Source organism: Lepidochelys kempii, chromosome 1 (assembly GCF_965140285.1).
Source record: "Lepidochelys kempii isolate rLepKem1 chromosome 1, rLepKem1.hap1, whole genome shotgun sequence".
NCBI classification, from domain to species: Eukaryota; Metazoa; Chordata; order Testudines; family Cheloniidae; genus Lepidochelys; species Lepidochelys kempii.
Window position 1 is genome coordinate 324,778,152 of NC_136380.1, and position 18,389 is coordinate 324,796,540.

Below are 18,389 nucleotides of genomic sequence, written 5' to 3' on the forward strand. Positions count from 1 at the left end.
AACCCTGTCATCCTCCTGCGGAGGAGACAGAGGAAAGGCTCAATCGCCAGAGCGTACAACTGGCCCGAGAGGGGGCACCCCTGCCGCACTCCTCGCCCGAAGCTGACCGGTTCAGTCAGGGTCCAGTTGAGCCTAACCAAACACTCCGTGGAAGCATACAGCACCCGGAGAAAACTCACAAACTGAGGTCCGAATCCAAACGCCTGCAGAGTGCTCAGGAGGTACCCATGGTCTACTCTATCGAACGCCTTCTCCTGATCAAGAGACAGGAGGGCGAAGGACAGGCCATCTCTCCGCCCGAGTTCCAAAAGGTCTCGGACTAGAAATAGGTTGTCAAAAATGCTGCGACCTGGGACAGTATAGGTCTGGTCTGGGTGGATCACATCCGCCATCACGGACCCTAGCCGCAGCGAGATTGCTTTCGCTACGATTTTGTAATCCGTGCTTAGGAGTGAGATGGGACGCCAGTTTTGTAAATCTCGGAGGTCCCCCTTCTTCGTCAATAAGGCGAGCACCGCTCGCCTGCACGACAGAGGGAGGACCCCGCTCTGCAAGGACTCAGCCCAGACAGTGACTAGGTCTGGGCCAAGGATGTCCCAGAACGCGCAGTAAAACTCCACAGTCAGCCCGTCCATGCCCGGAGATTTATTGGTGGGCATGTGACGGAGGGCTTCCGAGAACTCGGCCAGGGTGAGAAGCAGCTCTAGTCGGTCTCGGTCGCCCACACTGACAGTGGGGAGTTCCTCCCAGAGCACCCCGCAAGCGCCAGGATCGGTCGGATCCGGGGAGAAAAGGCTTGTGTAAAATTCACGGGCCCTCCCACACATCTCCTCCGGATCCGTGAGGGGGGTGCCGTCTTCCACAAGAAGGCAGGTGACGTGTTTCTTGGCCTCCCTCGTTTTCTCCAGGGCATAGAAGAAGTGGGAGCCATGGTCCATCTCCCGAAGGAGGCGGATGCGGGACCGAACGAAGGCACCTCGGGCCCAGTGGTCCTCGAGGGCCCGGAGCTCCTCCCGCTTCTCCCGGCACGCTCCGCAGAGGAACGGGTCCTCGGGGTTGGCGGCCAGGCGCCTCTCCATCTCTAAGACCTCCCGTTCCAACTGCTCTATCGCCGCATTTCTTCGTCGGCTGGTGCCCCGGGTGTAGTCACGGCAGAAGAGCTTGGCGCGCACCTTCCCGAGATCCCAACATCGCCGCACCGAGGGAAAGGCACGCCACTGCCCTCGCCAGGCCAGCCAAAACTCCCGGAAGGACGTCATGAAGCTCTCGTCCTCCAACAGGCTGTTGTTAAAGTGCCAATAGGCCGGCCCCAGTCTCTCTGCACGGAGGGAGACTGTTATGGTGACTAAATGATGGTCGGAGAATGGGGCCAGCTGAATGGCGGAGGAGTGGGCCTGTGAAAGATGGAAACGGGATAAGTAAATACGGTCCAACCGAGAGTGGTGTGACCGATGGGCCTCCACCCGGACAAAGGTGAACGTGGAAGTGTCATCTGGGTGATGGTCACGCCAGACGTCCACTAGGGAGTGATGTTCAACTATCCCTCGAAGAATATTTGCGGCGGCCGGGCTCGGCTCGGCCCCTGAACAGTCCCGTTCCTCGAGGGTGGTGTTAAAGTCCCCTCCCAGGACCAGGCACTCGTGCGAATCTAGGGTGCCGAGAAAGTCGGACACCTGCTGATAGAATTGTGGCCGCCTTGAGCTCATTTGCGGGGCATAGATGTTAACAAGATTGACCACGAGCCCCTCCATACAGACTCGAAGGTGCAGCAGGTGGCCCGGCACGGCCTCAGTGACCCCTAGCACCTCGGGCCGTAGGTTGGGGGAGAACAGGGTCACCACTCCAGCTTGCCAAGTTGTGAAGTGGCCAAAGTATACCCCGTCCCCCCACTCCAGCCGCCACCTGTCCTCGGTGGTCGGGTCCGTATGGGTCTCCTGCAGGAAAACTACAGAGTACCCCCCTTCCCGAAGGTAAGAGAGCACCTGGGACCTGCGGAGAGCCATCCTACAGCCCCTGGTATTCAGGGTTGCAATAATAAGAGGCGTCATGCGGAGGGCTGGGGGGGTGGGGGTTTCTTGTTGGTGGGGGTGTTCATGGCCCCCGGCGGGTTGCACAGCAACCCGTGACCCATCCCGTGGATGAGTAGATCGTTTCGGAAGACGCGGGCTCGCTTGTAGGCCGCAGCACCGCGCCTTCCTAGCCCCCTGCCCTCCTGTATAAGGGCCCTTATGGCCTGGAGGATTTGGTCAAAGTCCCCCCATAGCTGAATAGCCAGCTGTACCCTATTGCGGGCGCCACGGGTGTGTTCTAGGAACTTCCGTAGTGCATGCCGCAGCTCATGGGGGGGTGGGGTTACGATTTCCGGGGTATTCCCTGGTGGGGCTCTTAATGCAACCTCGTGGTCCGCTAAGGCGGGTAGGCAGGGTGCGGACCACCGACGGGGCGTCTGACAGGCTGGGGTTATTAAATTCATTTCACGCCTTGGGGTGGAAGGGGATGGCAGGGAAAAAATTGTAACTCCTAATGGGTCGCGACTAGAAAGTGCAAAGACTGCTCCCTGGGGGGAATCTGCGAAGGGCGGGAAGGAAATAACCCCAGGGGTGGCATTAGCATTGCAGGAGGAGGGGAATTGGGCAGGGATGGGGTGGGGGCAGGGGCAGGGGTAAGGCTCTGGGGTTCAGGAGGCAAGCAGCTAAAGGAAAGTGCCTCCTGAGCAGAGTCAAGGGTTAAGGGGTAAGGGAGGGGGCTCCCAGTAATGCTAGGCGCTGGCTCCGTGGTGGTCTTGGTAGCCATGGCATCAGGTGGTGGACTACCTTCTGCAGGGTGCTCGCCCGGGAAGGCAATTAGGGGGAGGGAGCATGGGGAAAGGAGGGCTGGGGTGAGGTTGCCCAGCTCGAGGCCAGCTGGCAGTAAATCATCCTCTCCCTGGGTGACCGGGGTCAAATCTAGGGCCTCAATCTCAGCATACACGGAGGAGAGGCCAGCTCCTGCTACCCCAGGGGCCTCTCCTCTAGGGCCCGCCTCAATGGTCACCTTGGGGTTCGCGGGGGGTTCGGGTGGTATCCAGGCAGAAGGGGCGTCCTCAGGAGTCTCGGAGGGGAGGGTCTCCCGTAGAGGGGGGATTCTGCCCTCCAATGCCAGTCTGTCTTCCCCTCCCGACAGCAGCAGATGGATCTCACTCGTGGCTGTAGCAGGAGGCTCAATATCAGTGCCTCCTTTCCTGGTCTTCCAGGGGGCTTCCGTGTCGGATGGATGCAGAGGAGCTTGAGCCTTCCGCTTGCCTCGCTTCCCCTGGACTAGGGTCCAGCCCTCCATAGTGTCGTCTGGGGGTTGGTTAGCAGGGGTCGTGTCGGGGGGGCGGAGGCAATGGTTCAGGGGTTCGGGGGGGTAGCGGTGAGGCAGCATGAGGGGCAGGGGGTTCTCCTTGGGGCGGGCCCTCTCCTATACCCGGTAATATCCTTGCCACACCCTCCTCCATAGGCTCTGCTGGATTGGTAATAGCAAGGGTGGGACTCCCTTGCTTGCCCGGGCGTTGTGGGGAAGGTATCTCTTGGGCCCGGACGGGAGCAGCGATGGGTCGAGTAGGAGGAGGGTTCGTTTCAGGTGCCGGGCAGCCAGGGGTGTCGGCAACGACGGGGCCGATGTCCTGCCGGGTCTCGGGTGCCCCTCCCTCTTGGGCCAAAGGGCAGTCTCTGCGGACATGCCCCGCTGAGCGGCAGAGGTAGCATCGGGCCTCTCCGGTGGAGTAACAGACCTGATAGCAGGCTCCCTGGTAGGGGACTAGGAAGGACCCCTCGAGCGCCTCTCTGTCACGCGCCCCCGCCGGCGGTAGAAGCTGCACTTGCCGGCGGAACGAAAGGACGTGACGGAGGGTGGGGTCCTTGCAGCCCAACGGGAGAGGGCTGATGACAGAGACAAGTTTCCCCAGGGTGGAGAGAGCGGGTAACAGGGCAACATTGGGTAAAAAGGGAGGAACGGAGGTGAGGACGAGGCGAACGCCCAGGTCTTCTAGTGGCTCTAGGGGGACAAACACCCCCCCACCGCCAGGCCCCTTTCCACCGCCTCCTGAGCGGCAGCCTCCAAAGCTAAGAAAAAAATGACCTTCCCATACATCTTGGAGGCCGCCACAATAGCCGTGGGTCCTACCACCTTCTCCAACGCCTGCACGTATTTTTCCACGTGGGACGAGGCGGGCACCAGGAGGCAACGGACACCGTGCCTCCTGGTCAAGGCGGGGAAAGGGCCCCGGCCGCTGGTGATGGTAGCGGAGGCGGGGGGGTGGGGCGAGATGACGAGGTGGCAGGCAGGGGGGAGCCCGTCACCGCCCAGGCATACGTACTGGGGGCCGGGGGAGGGAGAGTCGCAGAGCTGGTGGAGGGAAATGCAGGGAGGGGCGCCACGGTCGATGATGAGGCCACAGCTGTGGGGGCAGCCCCCGCCATGGAGGGCCTAGTGGTTTTAGCGGGGCCCTTTCCTTTCTTCCCACCCTGGCCTTTCTGGCCAGCTGGGGGGGGTTTCCTAGAATCTGGGGGGGGCGGTAGGCGCAGCAGCAGCAGTAATCACCCCGGTGCCTCCTGCTGCCGGTGCCCCAGCGGGGGAGGGGGTGGCAATGATTTTAACAATAGTGGTGGGGGGGGACCTTGGGGGTCGGGCGGGGGGGAGGTGGGGGAGGGACAACTGATTTTGTTAGAGGGGCCTCACCCCTCTCATTCCCCGCCATTGTGAGCAGGGAGAGACGGGGAGACACCGGAAGGAGGAGGAGGGAGGGGGAAGCAGATTAACCACTCCTCCCTGCTGGGCTGCAGGCGGGGGGCGGGGAATGCCGAAGGGGTTGGACTGGGAGGGGGGGGAAACAAAATCGGGGTCCGGTAATAGGGGCAAGCTGTGGGATAAGCAATCCGGGGGGGGTGCAGACCCACGCACATTTGTCCAAAGAGTCTCGGTTGGTCGGCTGTTATGTCCGGTCCAAAAGGCAAAGTTCAAAGCAAACAGCTGGATCCGAAGGTAGATGGCAGGTTGCCAGCAGGGATGGACGGCGGGGGGGCTGTGACAGTTGTAGTAATGGTGGGGGGGAGCACCGATGGATCGGGGGACAGCTCCGTGCCACACCCCCAGTGCCGCCACAAATGCAAGTAAACCACAGTCAAACTGCCCCCCACAAGAGTATAATTCAGAAAATTACTCAGTCTTATGGCCCCCTTCATGATGATGTGTAGCTTCCCTGGGTTATTTCTCCTGTCTTCTGAAATCTTCTTCTCCAGCTGTGTTGGCTGTGTTCCAAGGCTTCCGGCATGCTGAGAATGTTGTAAAGATAAGAAGTAAAATCCGAGCTGCCAGCAAAACGGCTGGGTCTGGGGGTTTCCACTCCCCCCTTCGGACAGCAAAATCGGCAATCTTCCCCCCCCTCCTCCGGGGGATTCAGCTGAGGCAAATAGCTGCGCCCGAAAGCAGGCGTGGGGGGGGGGGCGGGTGCTGGCGGCAAGCTGGAGGCCGACCAGCACATAAACGGCAAGAAGAAAAAGCAACAAAAAATCAAACCAAAACAAAAAGCATCTGGCCCAGTCGGAGGGGAGAAACTAAGGCAGATTCAAAAAGTAAGAAAAATCCAGGCCAGGGGGCTTTAGAAAAGAATAGAAAGCAGAGAGCTGAGGAGCAAGCAAAGGACGTTCCGTTTCCCAACAGAGAAGTTTTTTTTTTTTGAAACAGAAAAGAAGTTTATTGGTAACACTTACAAGAATTACCAAAGGAAACAAAACAGCTATGCAACAAAACAACGCAAACAGAAGGTATAACACAGCAGCTTTCAGGAGAGAGAAGTGTTCAGGCTAGCCTGGGCCCAGGGCGGGGGGGCTTCCTCGACACTCATGGTCTTCCACCCTCCTGAGTTACCTGGTGGCCTAGAGCGGGGGGGCTTCCTCGACATTCGTGGTCTTCCACCCCCTCGAGTTACCTAGTGCCGCGCCCAGTGTCACCGATCCTCCCTCTCCTGAGAGTGCCTGGCAAGATGGGCACGGCTGCGGGGTGGGCGGTTTAGGGGTGGGAGGAGTAGACACCCATGTATTATAGGACCCCTCCTAGATGACAGTAATGATGGTATCCACAGCGGCAACGGCTGGAGCTGGCGTCTCTCGCTCTTCCCCTCAATCAAAGGGTCAGACGGAGGGAACCGGACGGGGTCACTGAGCAGAGAACCCCGGACAGCACCCACCGCTCCTCGAAAGCATCAAGGGAGTCAGTGGACGCCGCCCAGAGGAACTCCGCCCGGATACGTGAATGTACTGAGGATCGGAAAAAGGCCCCACAATCGCAGGACGTTTCATGGGCCAACCTCCTCTCTCTAGTTTTATAAATGGCTGTTTTAGCCAAGGCTAGGAGGCGGTTGACCAGGAGATCCCGCAATTTTGTGGGGCCACAGATGGGAAGTGTATAGATAAAAAGGTGAGGGGAGAAATGAAGCCAGAAGTGCAATAGAATATTTGTGCCAACAGAGAAGGTTTTTTTTTTTATTTCTATGCATAAATTTTGTTTTGTATTTATAACAAATATAAAAAAGCAAACTTCAGAAGTTGTACATGTATAGAGTGACAGGGTCGGGCCAGATGGCTACAGGAGAGTGATAGAAGGCAGATATATTAGCCCCAGGTTAAGTAGGTCCCTTTTCCCTGGGTAAGGTAACAGGGAAGGTTTTTTTTTTTTTAAATAGAAAAGAAATTTATTGGTAACACTTACAAAAATTACCAAAGGAAACAAAACAACTATGCAACAAAACAACGCAAACAGAAGATATAACACAGCAGCTTTCAGGAGGGAGAAGTGTTCAGGCTAGCCTGGCCCCAGAGCTGGGGGGCTTCCTCGACACTCGTGGTCTTTTTGTAAAGTGGTCAGGTACACTGACAGTGCTCTATAAATAGTTAGTACTAATAACCTCTGTGTCTCAGTTTCTTCATCTGTAAAATGAAGATACTAATATTTCCATACACAGGCTGTTGTGAGGTTCAGTTTGAGGCCATGAAATGGAAGATGCAAAGTACTCAGTACCCTTATTAACCTGACAATGGGGACAGAGAGTGCACTGATAGCTTGTCTTGCTTATTCTGTTTTTCAGGGTGAACAGAAATGCTTCCTTTGTGATTCCAGATACCCATATAATCCCTATACCCATCCCAACAGTCACCCAATTGAAAATGTTCTCACAACTTTTGAGCCAGACCGGAAAAAGAAGTGGTGGCAGTCAGAAAACGGTAGGTTACAGTCAAGTAATGTTTCTCAACTTGGCTAGTTTAGCTTATTCTACTCAATATGTGCAATCATCACTTTATGAAACTATAAGACAATATGGCAGGAGTTCTCAACCATTTTCTTTCTGAGCCCCCCCTCCCTTCCTCCGCCAACATGCTTTGTGCCCTGGGCAGATCCCTTCTAAAGCCAGCCCTGCTTTGTGGACCCTCTGAAACCAGCTCATGGCTCCCCAGGGGCTGCGGAGCCCCAGTTGAGAACCACTGCTAATGCCACATCGTGGTTTGCCATGTCATAGAGCCTGAGCACGAGCATGAATATTCATGCCAATTCCCAGCCTTTTATGCCCAAATCTAAATTCCTCCTCCGCATAATATTGGGGTGCACTTATTCTATAACCTAGAGTATCCGTACATATTAATACCAATTAGCTCGTTCTCAGACCTACCACTTCTTGTCCAAACTGGTTTATGGTGGTTACTTCCACGTTCCTGCTGTGTTCCCTGGGGTCGCCGTCTACCATTAAGTTACGACTCTTACTCTGAGGCCTGTTATTAGTGCAAGGCCTTGTGGAAGTAGTTATGCTAACGGCTATGTTTTAGCTGAGAAAAGGGCAGGTCTAAGACAGTAACCCCTGGTCATAAATTCTGCACTCTCATATGGAAGGATAAACAAGTAAACACAAAGAATACAGTACACCAAAGAATTCTGCTAGAAGGCAGTTTTTGAGAAGGCTTTAGCAATCTGGTTACTAGACAGTTGGACCACAAAAACTTATAGGAATGATTAAGAAATGAATGATGTGGCTTGTTAATATTAAGAGGTGTGATTGTGGACCCCAGATATACCACATATTGATGAGGGGTAGATATTAATATGTTATGGTCACAGAAGATGATCAAATATGGTTGGGTTTTCAAAAAATTAAACAAAGGGATATAAAAGATCCGGTCTAGTTTCCTAATTTTGAGGTTCATCAGTTTCCCAAGACAGTGTAAACTGAATCCCTCCCTTCGGATGGGCTGCGCTTACTTTTCCTTCCCATCTTTGTTTTGAATGGTCCTCACAATGTAAGATTGTAAGTATGAAAATGCAGGAAACTGCTTTACTGTACTGATCTTATTTTTATACTTGTGCAGACGGATTTTTCTCTTATTTCAATTATATTTGTCTACATTCACTAAAAATTCTGTCTCTGCTTCACCAAATTTTATCTTCTTAATTAACTCCAAGTAGCCACCTGAAAAAGAACATGTTATCAGTGACAAATGTATGTTAATTTTAATAATTAATACAGTGGCATCACAAACAGGATTGGTGAAACACACAACAGAGACCCTGTGGCAGGGACGGTGGGGGGGTCCTTGTGGGGGCTATAGCTACCCCAACATTTGCCTTAGCCCTCCCCTGTAGTCACCCCATAACAGTTCCCGCTCTCCAGTCACCCAGCTCTCAAGGCAGAGCAGAGAGAGTGGTGGCTGCTGGCCAGGTGTCCAGCTAAGAGACTCAAAAACTCAGAAGTAGAAGAAACAGCAGAATAATGGTAACCAGTGGTTCTCAACCTTATTCTTTGCAAGCCCCCCCCCGCCCAACATGCTATAAAAACTCCAGTGCTTGGGGAGGGGGCTCAGGACTTCTGCCCAAGGGGTGCTGAGCTCCTGCCCCATGGGTTGTCATGGCTTGAGGGTTTAGCTCTGGGGGTGGAGGGGCTCGGAGCTTCTGCCCCACAGGGCAGGAGGACTCAGGGCTTCGGGCTTCAGCCCTGCAGCTGGGGGGGCTCGGGGCTTCCGCCATGGGGTACCAGGGCTTGGGGCTCCAAGCTTTCTGCCCTGGGCCCCAGCCAGTCTAAATCCAGCCCTGCTTCATGGACCCCCTGAAACCAGCTCACGGATCCCCTGGTTGGGAACTGCTGCAATACAGTACATTCTCTTTCTCTCTGATTTATAATGTTGGAGCAAAGATTTACAATGATTTAGATCTGTTCATTTGTAACTACACAGGATTTCAGAAGCATTTGAAAAAATAAATAACTTATCTATAGAGAAATTGTAAGCACGATACCTTGAATCAACTTATCTTCAACAGCTGAACCAAAGGAACTATAGCAGGATTGAATTACCTACCACAGAAATATATGTTTTCATATAACCTCTACTTTTAATTTAAATCTGTTTTTTGTGACATAACCTACAGCTCCATAAACCACAATGGCAGGTTGTGTACCCATAGGAAAGACAACTAATTTTACATCATTGATCTTCACTGTTTTTTAATTCCTTTTCAGGCATTGACCATGTTAGCATTAGACTGGACCTAGAAACCTTATTCCAGTTCAGCCATCTTATACTGACTTTTAAGGTACGCTGTTTAGATATTTTACTTGAGCCTTCACATAGCTTTATGTAAAGAACATCATGGTTGAAAAGTCAAGTACTCAAAAGTTAGAAATGACAGAATTAAGGTTGCCTGTGCAACATAAATTTGGCCCCTATGCAGGGGTAAAAGTAAGTTAGAGGACTTACTCGTACGCCAGAGTCCTGAGCAGGGGGTGTGGCCTCAACCAGAAGAGGCGTGGCCTTAACTGGAAGAGGCAGGGCCTTAAATCCCCGGGCCCTTTAAATCTTGATTTAAAGGGCCAGGGCTCCAGCTGTGGTAGTGGTGGCTGGGAGCCCGGGGCCCTTTAAATCACCGCTGAGCTACCAGCTGCAGAGGCAGCTGGGAGCCCCAGGGCTTGGGGGTGATTTAAAGGGCCCAGAGCTCCAGCTGCTGCTACCACAGCAGAGCCCCGGGCCCTTTAAATCACTGAGAAGCCCAGGGAGCTCCCGGCTGCCACTGCTACCCCGGGGCTGTGGGCTCTGGCAGAGCTTTAAAGGGCCTGGGGCTCTGCTGTGGTAGCGGCTGCCCGAGCCCTTTAAATCCCTGCCGGAGCCCTGCTGCCCGAGCCCTAGGGTAGCGACGGCCAGGCTCCGTCGGGGATTTAAAGGGCCAGGGCGGTAGCGGCGGCTGGCACTCTGGGGCCCTTTAAATCCACGCCAGAGCCCCGCCACCGCTACCCCAGGGCTTTAAATTGCCCTCTGGGAATGCCGGTCCCGGTACGGCGCACAGGCTCTTACCAGTACGCCGTACCGGGGCATACTGGCTTCCTTTCACCTCTGCCCCTATGTGTGTATGCTTTATGTTATAGTCTTTAATTACATGGTCACGTACTATTTTTCCCAAAGCACCCCTTCTTGGTTCTCTTAAAATTGCTTATTCACCATTGTTCCCAGTTTTGGGTAGTACTAGTGATTCATTTTTGTTGAGAGAACTCAGTTGATGAACCCTGTTTCTTATGTGCTTCAGTTCATACTTAATCACTCTATTTCAGAAAATCAAGTATCCCAGATAGTTGACTGGGGAATTAATCCTGCAAACCTGCATGCTTGGAATTGTCATTAGCTGTTATTGGAGTTCCATGTGCAGAGGGCTTGTAGGTTCAGACCTTAGGGCTTATGAAAGCAACATAAATTAAACCAGAAAAGGCATAATTTGGAAGGAGTATTTGCCAGGAAACTTCCCCTTTCAGAGAGAAACCCTTCTATTTAGGGTATATCTAGACTGCAGTTGGGGACATACTTGTGTTAACTTTGACATAGCTTGAGTAACAATAGAAGTGAAGCCATAGCAGTACAGGCTTGAGTGTGGACCCAGGGTCCTGAGTGGGTGGGGCTAGATCAAAACTAGCTTGGGCACGTCTCTGTGTGCTGCAATCACACTTGCCATTTGCAGTGTAGACATACCCTTAGTTCTATTAAAAACTTTCTCCCAAAGTCTGTTTAAAGAATTATTGCAACAATGTTTCTTCCAGACATTTCGGCCTGCAGCCATGTTGGTTGAGCGCTCCACAGACTATGGTCACACCTGGAAGATATTTAGGTATTTTGCACAAAACTGTGCTGAATCTTTCCCCAACATCCCCTCTGGTCCGGCAAAAGGAGTGGGAGATATTGTTTGTGATCCAAGATATTCAGACGTTGAGCCCTCCACTGAAGGCGAGGTATTACTTCGTGTTTGTGCTTTTTTTACTTCAAATTACACTGATTTTTTTCTCATGGCAATGAGATATCAGTGAGCTAGTTTGTATCCCAGGTCTGATTCGTCTCTCACACTGGTTTTACAAGGGGAAATGCAATGGGTTACACTGAGAAGAAAACCCGACCACTGAGTTTTATTTTGAGTTTCAGGTTCAAATGAACACCTACAAAATCTCATTCAAAACTATGTAGTTTCTCCAGGTTTCCACTCTAAACCATAAACCCCTCCCCACAACAGGTCTTTGCTCCCCCTAAACTTCTGCTGACCTGTGCAGAATCCTATTCTCTGGTATCTGCAGGTGACAGCTAGCTGGCTCCCTACTGTAGCTTCAATCTGTGGGGCTCGAGGCTGGTCTCTCTAACAAATCCCCCAAAAGGGTCTTCTGTCTCCCACACCAATTTTTCAGTAAGAGGTCTCAAAAGCTTTACTGAGTCCCAAGGGACAGTGATGGCAATTGAGTGTCATAAAAGTTTGCACAGCTCTGCTTATAATACATAAAAATCATGCTTCATGAAAAAGCTAGCTGAATATTATTTGTTACATAATATATTAAATTTTGCATAATTTTATTAACATTTTTGTTGTTTGCCCAGAATCTAAAACTGGGAAAAGAATTTGTGAATACTCACCAATATTTACGAATTTCATGAACATGTTCCAACAAAATATTCGCAAACAATTTTTAAAATGAATTAGCCATTTTTAACATTATTTTTTAAGAAAAATGTGTTGTATTCACCCAGCTTTACTTCATACAACCTGTACGCACACAGCTAAATTAAATGTTTAGGTGTCATAATGAATCACTAATAACTGTATACAAGATATTAGCTGCTCATTTTAGCTCTGTTGCTATATACTGATATTTAGTATTAATTAACCTTGAAATATTTCCAAATTTATACAAAGCACTGTACTAGGAATTTCTTTTTGTAAGTTTCATAGGGCTAAAAATAATATTTAAAAACAAGACTTACACTAAATTTCACAGCAGTTTTTGATTTTCAGTAGAACAGGTACCATGATTCTCAGAGAAATGAAGATCACATATTTGCAAAAACCATTAGACTCACCAGCAAACATTTATATAGGATACCCAAGAGGATTCCACTTAAATTACTGAACTTCTATTTCCCTTTGTCACAGGAATCAGCTTCCAGTTCCCCACTTCCTCTTAAAGGGCCCAGTCACCCTGTGACACCCCCCATTCATCTCTTCCGCTTCAGTATCGTATGTTAGCTACTATCCTAAAGAGCTTGTTAGCAATTCTCCATTTCATTCCCTTCTGAATCCTGTACATCAATGTAATATTGACCCTCAACCCAGCTTTACATAGAGCTGAGCTAGCTATTTCTTTAACTCCATACCCCTACTCCCCTAGACTAATTTGGGTCATGCTTTGCTACATTGCTACAATTTCAGGCCTCAAGTCAGCAAAGCACTTAAGCAGATGCTTAACTTCAAGTACAATTGTAAGTGCTTTGGGCCCTCATTCAGGAATGTAGTTGTGTCCAAATTCAAACATCTGTGCAGGCCTCACTGAAGCCAACAGGACTATTCATATACTTTGTTAGACATGCACTTAAGTACATTGCTAAACCAAGGCCTTACTGAATAAGGGTGGACTTACATGCTTAAGTGCTTTGCTGAATCAGGGCCCTAATCCTGTTCTTTCTCTTATATGATTAACAAAATGGCAAGCAATTTGATTAATCATTATCTTATTTCCAATAGGTATTAATTATACAGTGATAAATTTTAGCTAAAATATTTGCCTTTATGTACTAAAATAATACTTTGTATGCTTAAATATACATTCATTTGTTTTACAGGTTGTCTTAAAAGCTTTGGATCCCAGCTTTGAAATAGAAAATCCTTATATCCGATCTATCCAGGGTATGTATAGTTTGGGTTTTCTTTACAGATAGTTATTTGTTTGTCTTGCATGTTAAAGACAGTAGTCTAGATCCTCAGCTAGTGTGAATTGGTGTAATGTAGCTAATTTACAGCTGAGCACCCTGTAGATTTTCAAGTGAACAGAGCTTTTAGGTTAATTGTGGTTCTGGATTTCCTTTCTCTTATCCCAGATCTCATCACCTTAACAAACCTGAGAATAAACTTCACAAAACTCCACACTCTTGGGGATACTTTATTTGGAAGAAGGCAAAGTGATCTCCTTGAAAAATATTATTATGCAGTTTATGAAATGGTTGTCCGTGGAAGTTGCTTTTGTAATGGTCATGCCAGCCAATGCAGTCCAGTGCAGAAACTGCGGGGTGATGTTTTCTATCAGCCTGGAATGGTAAGCTATAAAACTTCCACTCCTAAAAGGGGATTCCCTATGTGGTAATTTTTGGATGATTATCCTTGGATTGCAATTTGTAATTCAACATTTTAAAAACATTTTAACATTGCTTCCTCCATTCAAAACACTGGACCAGATTAAAAAAGACCAGAATCTGACCCCTGTTGGCACTAGGTACTGCATCCGATGAAGTGAGCTGTAGCTCACGAAAGCTCATGCTCAAATAAATTGGTTAGTCTCTAAGGTGCCACAAGTACTCCTTTTCTTTTTGCGAATACAGACTAACACGGCTGTTACTCTGAAAACTATAATAACTGACACACAAACATGTTAATAATAGCATGAAAATACCAGAGCTGTAATGGTGCAAATGTAATCCAGTAAGTAATTTGTGTTGTGTGCAGATTCAAATGGCTACTTCGTTGGGTACATTCCATAACACCAGTAGGGCTTGGTGAAAACTCTGCTGCATGAAAAGTCATCAGCACAAAGAGAATTCCCTGTTTCTACATTAAAAACAAACAGACTGGTGAACAACAGATTGTCCAAGAAGTCAGGAACAGAATAAAGTGTACCTTCATATTTGGAACCAGTGTTTTTTCCTGGATAAATTTTATATAAGTGTTTAAACCTCAGTTTCTGTCAGTAGAAGTATCTTTTTTCTAAAATTTGTTCAATATCTTTAAAACAGGCTGGTTGTTGTTTCCACACGCTGTCCATGTCTCTTGCTCATGTAACTGAGAATTGTTTGTCACATGAGGGAGCCAGAGGGCTCTGAATTTCTCTGCTCATGATGGCATATCACAAGCCTAGGTATTTTTACATGGGAACATTTTAGGTTGGCATATAGCATTTTGTGGGGATCTATCCAACCATGCGAGTACATAGGACTCTTCATGTGATGTAGAACTGTCCAATTTTGGCAAATGATAAATTTGTAGATTTGAAGCTTATCTCCGCAAAGAAGGCAAATTCACTCTTGAAATCAGTTACTTTCTAGAGACGAAACAAACATCAGGAATACCGTGTTTCATTATAATTAACATACTAAATTTCTCCCTCTAAGAGGGAGAGGCAACCTGATCTGGTTCTGGCACTAAGGAAATTTTCAATTTTCAAGAATCAAAAAGTAATATATTATCCCACATGAAAGAAAACTATATTGGGGTGGGTGTGGGTGGAGTGTTTTTCCTGCCCAATGTCCCAAAGACAATGGACTAAAGAAAATTCACTTATTTTTGTTGTTGTTGACATGTTGCAGGTTCATGGCAGATGTGTCTGTCAGCACAACACTGATGGCATGTCCTGTGAAAGGTGTAAAGAATTCTACAATGATGCTCCCTGGAGGCCAGCCGAAGGATCACAGGATAATGCTTGCAAATGTACCTGACAAATAGTTACTTAATTTTCATCAGATAGATGATAGCACAGTACAATCCCATGCATTGCCTACAAGGACAGATAAGCTTTCACATGGGCTCGTTTCTCGTGCTTAAATGAGAATAGGATATCCTAGATGGATTCAGGTGTCAGCGATGCATTGTCAGGCGAGATGTGTGGCAACTGTTCTGCGTCCCCTGGTGGTATAACCGTATATCTAACATTTGTGTTGCTCTCAGTGAAGGAGAGCTATTTCAATTTCCAATTCTCTGTAAAGAGTAAAAGTAAAGTGAACAAGAAAAGGCAAAGAAGGCAAAAGGGATTATTCACTGGTTAGGGTTCTTGTTGCAAATGAGAATATTATTTAGACAAAGCTGTATTCTTTTCAGTAGATTACTAGCAGATTACTAAACCATCTTCAGTACACTAGAAAATTGTGATGGCCACAGGGATCTAAGATATTCTGGGCCAGATTTACCTTTACGCCCCAGCTGCTTTGCATCACCCTAGTGATGTAAAGCAGTCAGACCATACAGCTGAATCTGATCTGTAAATTCTGTGCATCTGATTGTGTTCTCAGTTGTTATATCAGTGAAAATTGTGAGTCGCTCCACTGAATTTTCATGCTGGTAAAGACAGTGTGAGATCAGAATCAGACACTTTACTTCAGCTGTGACATTCTTCATCCCCACTCCCAGGCTTGCGGGGAGGTCAGACCCAGGAACTATTCACCCCACTGCCAGGCTTTTGAGTGGGGTTGTCAGCTCCAGGTCTTTTTCATCTTCCCTAAGCCTGAGTTGGAGAGGAAGGGGTGCTGTTCAGTTCCAGTTGTGTCTTCTTGTCCCTCTTCACAGGGGTAAAGAGGAGCTGGCTCACTTTCTACAGGTAGGGGGGGCACTGCCTGCCTCCTGCAGCAGCTCTGATTGGTTGTTCTTTCCCAAGAGATAAGGAAGTGGGGAAGGCAGCCAATCAGAGGGGCTTTTCCCCGGGCATGGCAAGACAGCCCATGAAAACTGGCTCCAGCTGTAACAAAAATCACATTACTCATGATCAGATCATGAGAGTTGGCAACACTGCTTATTGCTCTCACTGAAACCACTGGCACTTTACACTGATTGACTGGTATTTTAAAAAACTCACATCCACACCAAACCAGAGTTTGTAATTATTCACAATTATCAGTTATGCATATTGCTAACGTATGTAAACAAGTGAACTTATTATTTTTACCCTCATCCTCCCACTCCGTTCCCTCCTATTGTTTGTCACACTCACTGGTTCCATTTTGTCTTTGATTAGGCCCCAATCCTGCAAACTCTCATCCACGTGCTTAGCTTTTTGCAAGTGCGTAATCCCTCTGAAGTCAGTTGAACTACTAACTTGCATAGTGTACTTCTTTGCAGGATCTGGGCCATACATTGTAATCTCTCTGAGCGTGGTACTATGTACAGCTCCTGGACTTGTAAATCACCTGGCATAATGGGGCCGTAGTCATGAGTGACATATTGGGGCACTACTGTAATAAAAATTTAAAAATAATATTAACATTAATAATTGATTTCAGTGGGAGCACGAGCAGAAGCATGAATCAAAATGTGCCGGCTCTTAAATAAAGCACACTTTGTTTTCTGTTTTAGCGTGTAAATGCAATGGCCATTCGGACCGATGCCATTTTGACATGGCCGTGTACATAGCTAATGATCGCATCAGTGGTGGCGTATGTGAAGACTGCCAGCACCATACCATGGGGCAACACTGTGATCAGTGCAAGCCCTTCTTTTACCGGGATCCCCTCAGAACAATTTCAGACCCTCGTGCCTGCATCCGTAAGTGCGCTGTTCTTTCCCCATTTACAAATGGCTAGCAATGATTGGCTCAAAATTAAATATTTCTAGTTCTCTTTGTAAGCTGCTACCCTCTCCAAGTGCTTTCTTCATCAATACACTTAATAATCAATATAGATGTAAAAATGTTTGCCTACCTTAGAAGCAGAAGCATTGTATAGACCAGTTGATTAACAGCATTTTCAAGCTAATGGGGAAAAAGACCCTGCATTAATTTCAACTATGGCTCATCACTGAAGTCAGCTTTGAAGTCCGGCAGGGAGGTTATCTTTCTTGTAACAAATCAGGGTAAATATGAATAGCCATAAATGGCCAGAGTCCGGCCAGCCCCTGCACAGATGGAAGAGAAGAGGTGAACACAATGAGTTCCCTATAACCTTGCATCCTTCAAGATGGATTTACCAGAACCCTATTCAGGAGTGTATTGCTTGCTTTTTCCTACCATCCTGGAGATGCTAGGTACCTGAAAGAGGGTGAGGAATGACTAGGATGGGGCTATGACTCCTCCCTCTGCACAAAGAGAAGAGGGAAGCATTTGCATTCTTCAAGGGATGAGTAACTCCCCCTCCAGTATGTTTTGCCTGGAAGGCCCTTCGAATAATTCTGGTTAAGATGAGGCTTTGCTTGTAGAGTGTCTAACACCCTGGGGCCCTGATCCTGGCAGGAGTCTCTGGGCACTACCTGAATACAAATATTTAATAAATAATAGCAGTTATGGGACCTGCATTTTAATGTATATTTCTAAATATCATTATTTCCACATCTCCATTTGCATATCTGTGTTTGTAGCCTGTGATTGTGACCCAGAAGGCACATTATACAGTGGGTTGTGTGAAAGCTATACAGACCCTATTCTTGGAACTATTGCTGGTCGGTGCCTTTGCAAGGAAAACGTTGAGGGAGTCCGCTGTGACATGTGCAGGCAGAACTACTATGGGCTGAGTGGCAGTGATCCTCTTGGCTGCCAGCGTACGTAAACTATGATCTTTTTCTTTTTTCCTTTCAAAACTTAATTTTATGTGACAGAGGCAGATAAAAAATAAATCTGGCCCCTTTACAAGTCACATCAGGTTGTCTGCCGTCACTTATTGCACCAGATGATATTTCCTGGAAAAGATCTGAAATGAATCAGAAATGTAGGGCTGGAAGGGACCTGAAAAAGTCATCCAGTTCAGTCCACTGTACTGTGGCAGAACCATGTAAACCTAGGCCATCCCTAACAGATATTTGTCCTACCCAGAGGTGCCAATTCCGTGGGTGCTCCGGGGCTGAAGCACCCAGGGGGAAAAAATAGTGGGTGCTCAGCATCCACTGGCAGCCCTGCTGGTCAGCTCCTCCCTCTTCTCCCCCCTCCCTCCCCAGTGCCTCCCATCTGCCAGTGGGCCCTGCCGATCAGCTCCTCCCCTAGTGCCTCCCACCCATCAGTGATCTGCTGTTCAGTGGCATGCAGGAGGCAGTGGGGCGGGCGGGAGGAGCGGTGGCAGGAAGAGGGGGAGCAAGGGCAGAGTGTCCTTGGGGAGGGGAGGAACAGGGTAGGAAGAAGCAGGGTA

At 48.6% G+C, this 18,389-nt stretch overlaps 1 protein-coding gene across 1 annotated transcript in view; it reads left to right on the top strand.

Moving 5' to 3' along the window:
* LAMB4 (laminin subunit beta 4) overlaps positions 1-18,389 on the top strand; it is a 104,003-nt gene that overhangs the window by 36,608 nt on the left and 49,006 nt on the right. Inside the window, exons 4-11 of the mRNA XM_078852687.1 lie at positions 7,106-7,241; positions 9,521-9,594; positions 11,084-11,272; positions 13,143-13,206; positions 13,398-13,612; positions 14,877-14,997; positions 16,633-16,821; positions 17,629-17,808. Coding sequence (XP_078708813.1) covers positions 7,106-7,241; positions 9,521-9,594; positions 11,084-11,272; positions 13,143-13,206; positions 13,398-13,612; positions 14,877-14,997; positions 16,633-16,821; positions 17,629-17,808 — 1,168 coding nt within the window. The remainder of the gene's footprint in view (positions 1-7,105; positions 7,242-9,520; positions 9,595-11,083; positions 11,273-13,142; positions 13,207-13,397; positions 13,613-14,876; positions 14,998-16,632; positions 16,822-17,628; positions 17,809-18,389) is intronic.